Source organism: Plodia interpunctella, chromosome 8, assembly GCF_027563975.2.
Source record: "Plodia interpunctella isolate USDA-ARS_2022_Savannah chromosome 8, ilPloInte3.2, whole genome shotgun sequence".
Taxonomy (NCBI): Eukaryota; Metazoa; Arthropoda; class Insecta; order Lepidoptera; family Pyralidae; genus Plodia; species Plodia interpunctella.
Genome location: NC_071301.1, coordinates 8,363,653 through 8,370,864, shown reverse-complemented (window position 1 = coordinate 8,370,864; position 7,212 = coordinate 8,363,653). Strand labels below are relative to the sequence as shown.

At 33.0% G+C, this 7,212-nt stretch overlaps 1 protein-coding gene across 1 annotated transcript; it reads right to left on the bottom strand.

Moving 5' to 3' along the window:
• Positions 1-316: 316 nt before the first annotated feature.
• LOC128671899 (GILT-like protein 1) lies at positions 317-961 on the bottom strand. The gene has a single exon (XM_053748731.2). The coding sequence runs from the start codon at positions 959-961 to the stop codon at positions 317-319; it is 645 nt and encodes a 214-aa protein (XP_053604706.1).
• Positions 962-7,212: the final 6,251 nt, after the last annotated feature.

The window sequence follows — 7,212 nt, the reverse complement described above, 5'->3', positions numbered from 1 at the left end:
TTAATGCACTATCTGGTACGTGGCTGGCATTTTTATCTATGCGTTACTTGTTTCACTTTAATTTGTAAATAATAGATACATTTAGAAATACTATATAATATACAATTTTAAGTGAAAAGTGCCTGTGAAGCTCCAATTTCCAAAAATGCTTTGAATTGGAACCGACTTCGACAATGTTGAAGGTATTTTTACAGTTGCTTTTTTTGTGACTTTCTAGCAAATTCCAGACAACTATAGACAAATATAATAATAATAACAATGTAACACAATGAAAATCGAACTTAAGAAAAGCATATTTTGAATGAATATCTTTAATTTATGCTAAACTACAGCCACTAACACCTGTCTCCGGAACATCAGCCAACGCGAAGCAGACCATGCTTCGGAGTCTGTTCCTTGCATCATTATATAACCCTGGAGCTTCGTCAATTCGATCGTTAAATACTACAGATGGCACTGCATTAAGAACTTCCAATGTTGGGGCAATAGCTGCTGCTGCAACAGCATCCAATGTATCTCGTCGAGGATTGCTGAGACAATAATCAACAATTACAAGATTCAAACCGACCTCTTGCACACAAGCGTAACTACCCAATAAGAAGGCCGCACGATCGGAAAATTCACAATTCATGTACTTCATTTGAGCAGCTTGGTCGTCTTTTAACAAGTCCAGAACACATCTATGAAGACGGTTGGCCCAACAATCGTTAGTTCCACGGTTGCATGTAACAGAACCATCTTCGTTCAGTGTTTCTCGCCCCCACGCTATGAATTCGATGTCCAAGAATTGCCCATATTTTTCATAGGTTGGTGCCAGTTGTTGTGATACAAAGTCTACTGTATGAGGGCAGAACGATCCTGTTCCAGTTGTTATTTTTATTTTTCCATCAATCACTTGTAGTTCAGCGAATACCAGTGGTATGAGACACGTTGCCAAAATAATTATTTTATAACGAGCCATTGTTACGACTGCACTTCCGATATTCTTAAATCAACTATATCTATCTATACTATAATTCATACCGTCGAAATGGAAATGGTTATCATTTTATTACAAATAAACTATGATAATGAAAAGATTATGATATAAAGATGATTGGACATATTTTACGGGATTTAATATATCTTATCTACTGGATTAGACGTGTATAATAAATTAACATATTCGTAGGTAAGTGTAATATTGTATTTAATTGAAGTATATTGCGTGATAGTTACAACTTTTGTGAACATTTTGTAATTTTAATTTACATATTAAGATTTTAAACTTCTTACCAGTTAGAATTAATAGTACCTATTTGATAAATCAATTATTTTGTGCCTACAAATTACCAAAGAGATCAGTGACATAATTCTAAATCTGAGTAATTTAATCACATTAAATCTACTCATTCAAAGAATTTATATGACTAAGCGTATACAAAAGAAACACAAAACCTTTGCTTAATTCCTTGAGACCGACGCGGGTTATAATCAGCATTCACCAATGACAACTCGTGGTTTAATTCTTGATCCGGGCCCTTTAAATAATTCCTACGTTTATGTTTAAAGACAGGCTTACGATGATAAAAAGTAGAAGCAAGCGAGCGTCCTCGGATGAGCCGCTTTGAATAATTTACACCTAAAGACGGTCGAAAGGCGGCTCAAAATTACAAATTCTCTGCATCATCTTTATATACATCTACCATCTTAATTTGAACACTATAAAGGCTGTTTTCATTTGAATGTTTATTTTTTGACTGTGAAAATAAATTTGTTTGGTTATATCTTGGCATCTTGGCCTGTCACAGAGCGTCTTCTTTTATTCGTATCCACGTCTCGATGTCAGTTTTTGTTGCTTCTGTGATGCCGTTTCGTTTTAAAAGCTTTTTAATACATGTCTTATTAGCTCGGGGGTGTTCCAGTATTTTTTATCATGCGATACGCAGTGACATACACTCTCATTTTAAATTCGTAATTTGATACAGCATTATTGCTTGATATAATTTACATCGAATTTTTTAAAGACGCCGATCTCGACCTTTTGGTAATTTGGGATGTGGATACTCTTGTTTTTGAATTATTATCTTACCTAGAAATCACTTTGCATAATTAAACAGGGCGTAAATGGGTTACCGGCAAATAACATTAGAAGAAAAGATTTTCAAATTTAATAAAATAATTTTAGGTACACTTTTTGATCTAACAAAAGTTAAAGAATGATGTTTAGCTATATGGCAGTTTTATTAGTGAAGATGACATTAAATAATGATAGGTTGTCAGTCTATCGCCTCTGATAATACTTATAGGCTTTATATTCTTAACTAATTATCTTAAAATTGTATACAGGCTACCTTTTAACCCTATGAAAGGTACAGTTTCTGAAGGAAATTCACGTAAGCAAAGCCGCGGGAAAAGCTAGATTAATAATGTGTAAAACAACTGTCAAGCAGCGATCTTTAAAAAATCTTATTCCAGAATCACATAATTACTGTATCGATGTATGCGGGCGTGAAATTTAATTACGGGTGTGTCGAACTGGGGGTCCTGTCCGTCAATATTACGCTCACATTGGTCAAGTGAGCAAGTTATTTTTTAATATATTTGTTTTAATTAAAATAAATAAAAATAGGTTAACCATTACCGTCGACCAAAAAGAGCAATAATTATAAAGAACTACGTTGTAGCCCAAAATATACACATACAGAAGATTGAAACGTAGATAAAGTATTTACACAATATTTAGAAGCAACAGAATTCAAAACAAATAATTTCCTCTAAATCGCAAATGGAGATAAAACGGGACAATATACTTCACTTCTTCTTCTTGTCCCTTATGCTTTATCCCAATTTGTGATCAGATCTTGTGATCAGTAATTTTGCGCCACGTACCGGCGTGCGGTTGTGGGTTAACAAAAAACTCCAATTTAAAGCAATATTGGAGATTTTTGAGACAATCATATGAGAATTTCGTGATAACAAATGTCCTATTTGTTATTTCAGGTATTAATATTCTATCCGTTACCAAATTTCATAACAATCCGTTAAGTAGATATTTCGTGAATAAGAGTAACAAACAAACACACATAATTATATAACTTTCGCGTTTATAATATTAGTAGGATAATTAAATCACAAATATTTTTTCCAAATCTATACGATTTTTTTGTAAGAAATCCCAATCTACTAGTTACTTGAGTCACTCAATAAGTATACCTAATCCGTAGTAGCACGCGCAACCTACTGCCCCAGTGTGAACTCAGCAATGATCCGTCAATGTAGAATGATTGATGACGTGTTAAATTTGTTTAGATTGCAGCTTGTTTGTCAGGCTATTACAAAACTATGGCGTTTTTGATTTGTTAGAAGTTTGGGGACCTTTCGAAAATTACAGATTGTTGGCCATCTATTCCGTAGTACTACCTGTGTTGTACGTGGCCGTACCTAATCTAACAGCAAAGAGTCTATGTCACTCTCTGCCCTCACAACTATCTCCATACCAAAAATCTAATCTAGCAATTTATTTCTCCTTTTGACGTTAAAGAAAAACAAATTCACTTTTACATTTTATAATATTCGTATTGAAATATGGATAGTATAGTTTCTTTGAGACTGCGATTTTCCGTCTTTAATTCTATTTTTTTTAAATATTTTTTGTCTAAGCAGTTGAAAGGTTCGGACTAGATACTTGGTCAGTAGTACCATTATAATACTGATCAATGGACAAAGTATAAACATAATAAAGAAAAAAAGAAAAAAAAATATTCGGAAAAATTTACATTGTTAGGTAGTAGAAAGAATTAAAAGTTAATGACATTACGGGTAATTTATTGTAAATAAACATTAAATTAAAAAAAATCCTTTTAATAAAACAAATAATACATAGATCGAAATCGGTTCAGCCATTTGGCTGCTACAAAGCCACGGGCAGACATATAGATACAAAGACACGTTAAACTTAAATCTCCTCCTTCTGTCATCGGGGCTTAAAAATTTGACATGTCTATATTTGTTAGAAAATTAGCGAACATAATTTCAATCAATTACTTATCCTTCTGTCGTATGAAATTGTAAAAATATTTATGGTTTCATTCCTGAGTTCACCAAACAATTAATCAAAGTTAAAACCACACTTATGGTCCCTTTTAGGTCGCGACCTCCCATCTTGAGAAGTATCCATCGCGTTATCTCAACAGTTGAATTTGCATAGAAATGGCTGCTACATGCGGTTAGCCTCCCATAATGGTTGTTGTTCTATTGCCGTATAACAAAGCTTATAATCCGAATGGAACGCTTATAACACTCATTATGTTTGATTTACTTTTGTCCACACTGGATTTAACCGGTTTAAAGCGGTTAGAACAAAACTGAGCCTTGCACTGGATTATGAGAATCCACGTTACATTATTATAAATTTTGGGATTAGTAAAGAAAATTATTTAATCTAAACTTCAAATAAAGCGATGGATAAGTCCTCATCAGCTTGAGCATTGAAAATGAAACGGTGATGGTTTATTAGTACAACTAAAATTAAAAGATTTTGTAAAACTAACAATCAAGCGATGTTTGGTACAGTCAACAGCACATCAACCTACTCAAATTCATTGCAAACTCGCAGCTATTATAATCGCGCCGAGTATCATCGCATCGATAGAGGTTGGAGGCATCCAGAGTAACTTGATATGTTGTTGACTGTACTAACGGTATCCTAAGTGATTTGGTACAACTAGTGGTGTGAAATATATTTCAGCCAAGTTACCTCAGAATTCCAAATTTACAGTGTTGACAATGCATTTATTTTGTAAACTTTGTGCTAACACAGCAAACACTAGCTAAAGCTGTGAAATCAAATGCGGTCGGTTGTGTAAACCATTTGGACACAGTAAATGTAAAACAGTAAATTAACTTCTACTTATGTTTTACCAGTCAAAAAGCAAAGAAGTTTTTACTAGTGAAAACCCTATATAATATTATTATTAAAACGAACCCATGAAAATAGAGTGATATATAGTTATGTCAGATGTCAAATGTTTATTTATGCTTGATACATAATGTAGAAAAACGCACCAGGGATTTTTTTATCTCAACATTTAATTTTTGGTTTAGAGGCTTAATAACATAACCTTCCTCAAAAAAAATCATAATATGTACATTGCATACAATAAATAGATAATGATAATTATCTTGTATTAATTTCGTAAATATTTGATCCAAATCTAATCTTCTTATGAATATATACTGTGTTAACAGCGCGGACGGCTATGCATCAAGGTTGCAATTTATGCAAGCGATCCAACCGGAAAGAGATAGCAATTTGCGGACGCTGAAAAATAGACTTTATGGTTGTCTGTAACATTCTGTTTCGCTTTGTACTGTGGTTTGTTCCAAATTGATGCTAGAGTTTAGTGGCAGCAAAAAAAAAAAACTAAAACCGAAAAAAGAAGTTTTTCTTAGCAAATAAATTTGTTTATAAACATGCGAAAACTGTGTAAAATAATGCAGGATTTAAAAAAAAACATATGTTTTAATATCTTTATGTATGTAACTTTCTTACAATAGAGGAAAAAAACTTCTATCCATCATTCTGTTAAGAAAGTCAAGAGTTATCTAATATAATACAACCCTCTCACCTTGAACTTGTCATAATCCGTCAAATATATTGAATTGGTTAGCACACAAAACTACAATCTTACAAAGTGGTCGTTCTTATGTGGGTGGCGACACTGTCTTCCTTTAAACGTAAATTGCGTTATTATTTGCTTAGTTCAAACTTTATCCGCTGCAACGAAAATTGGGGATTTCCGTATAAACCCGCTACTACGATCAATCTTACCCCAAAAAAGAAACAAAGTTGTCAAAAAATTTGATATGAAACATTGTTCCATATTCGGTTGCAAATCGAGCGCCTAAAATGTATCAGTGCTACTTTTTTTTCACACAAAAACAGAAGAAATATACATATTAGTACTAAGCATAATATTAAGTAATAGAAAAACCATTTATAATAATCGAATTATAATAATGCGAATATAAACGGACAATGGTGTGACATTTTGTCTTTCATGTATTCAAAGAATATTTACAGATATTTATTGTCGTTTTAAAAAAAATTAACCAGAAATTTTCCGGTAAAAGTTCAAATTATAAATAAAATAAATAATTCTATGTCTATTCTTATTTATTTTTGTCACAGCCAGTAAATGGGAAATACGCGGCCATTATTTTTATCACAGCTAGTACCTACAATGGGAATACATACGCAGCCATATGTATAATCATACAAAACAGTATGATTTCCGTTCCGACGAACAACACTGAATATAAGAATAATCGTAGAATACATAGTTTCCAGTGACGCGGCAGGAGCGCCATTTTAGCGCTCCTGCCGCGTCACGGTGCAGCCATCAATAACTCCGCGACTTTCATATTGGACGGAAAATTCAATAAAATTTTATCAGTCGATTTCATAGTTTTCAGTTTTAGTCACTGCGCCGCCACGTTCGCTCTATTGGCAGTGAAAAGATTTTTTAGACAAAGCAATTTGGTCGCTTGTTTTTGTATCAGAAACCACTGCTTTAATTGGTATTTGCACTTGCAAACACCAATTAAAGCAGTTAATTAAAGTACCAATTAAAAATAATAAAGAAAACTTTGTCTTTATTATTTTTCAATTGTCAATTTTACCATTTTTGTAGTAGAATAAAAAATCTACAGGTCTTTCTTTCCTTCTCACTTCACACTTGTAAATGAGATGGTGATTATTAATTATTTTTTAACAACGTCAATTATTTTCATTGTAAAAAAAAATGAAAATCTATAAAAACCGGTGTTTGGTGTTTGAACACAACAGACATACACAGCAATCTATGAAAGATTTACACATTTTCACAAAAAGAACTTAATTCTTCCGTATATTTTGCTCATGATAAAAGTTCTAGAAACTTCCCGGGTGAACTTTCATATTTATAATGCATGGCGGTTTACAGTACTTAAACTCAATGGAGCGAGTGGGCTATAACTCAATACCGCAAACTTTAAAAGTCGCTCCAAAGAAATCAGAAGCAAAAATTCTGGTACCTTTAAATGGAATGCAACCGAGGGTACATCTTACAAATAGGGGAAAAGTCCTTATTGTGTACAACCTTCCGAACCAGACGTCCTAATCGACCCTTTTGAAATTCCAATTAACGGGAAATTCGTATTTCCATAACAATAAAAATGTGATCCAAGCGT

What these genes read in the sequence shown, in the direction of transcription:
- LOC128671899 (XM_053748731.2), bottom strand. Translation starts at nt 961, where the DNA reads ATGGCTCGTTATAAAATAATTATTTTGGCAACGTGTCTCATACCACTG.